We start from the raw sequence: 607 nt of genomic DNA on the forward strand, positions 1-607 counted from the left end.
TCTATCTCTTCTTTTTAAATCAGTGACAACTTCATAGGAATACCGTAATCTATACTTATTACGTCTAAAAACCAATTTTCAATATCGAATCAATGTTCAATATACATGTATATTACATTTAATGTATTTTATTTTATTTTATCAAGGTCGAATTATGGAAGAAATATATTGCATGGGAACGCAGTAATCCTCTAAGAACAGAAGATACATCGCTGGTCGCTCGGAGAGTTATGTTCGCAATCGAACAATGCCTCTTATGTTTGGGTCATCATCCTGCGGTATGGCATCAAGCGGCACATTTCTTAGAATTGAGTTCTAAGATATTGACGGAGAAGGGTGACGTAAATGCAGCCAAGAATCTCAGCGATGAGGCTGCTACTATGTTTGAGAGAGCGACAAACACATTATTATCGAAAAATATGTTGCTATATTTCGCGCACGCAGACTTTGAAGAGGGTAGAGTGAAGTACGAAAAAGTGCATCAAATATATCAAAAATTTCTCGATATACCTGATATAGATCCTACCTTGGTAAGTATATATATATATATATATAAAACCATTTATTTTGTTGTGATATGTAACTAATAAAAACTTTTTTATTTTTT

The 607-nt window shown here is 33.1% G+C and overlaps 1 protein-coding gene across 1 annotated transcript in view; it reads left to right on the plus strand.

Annotated features, from left to right (window-relative positions):
* The window catches only part of LOC108691659 (protein suppressor of forked), a 7,148-nt gene that overhangs the window by 4,841 nt on the left and 1,700 nt on the right, over positions 1–607 (plus strand). The window contains exon 7 of the mRNA XM_018199520.1: positions 147–530. Within this exon, the coding sequence (XP_018055009.1) occupies positions 147–530 (384 nt within the window). The remainder of the gene's footprint in view (positions 1–146; positions 531–607) is intronic.

The sequence above is a fragment of the Atta colombica genome, unplaced genomic scaffold, assembly GCF_001594045.1.
Source record: "Atta colombica isolate Treedump-2 unplaced genomic scaffold, Acol1.0 scaffold49, whole genome shotgun sequence".
NCBI lineage: Eukaryota > Metazoa > Arthropoda > Insecta > Hymenoptera > Formicidae > Atta > Atta colombica.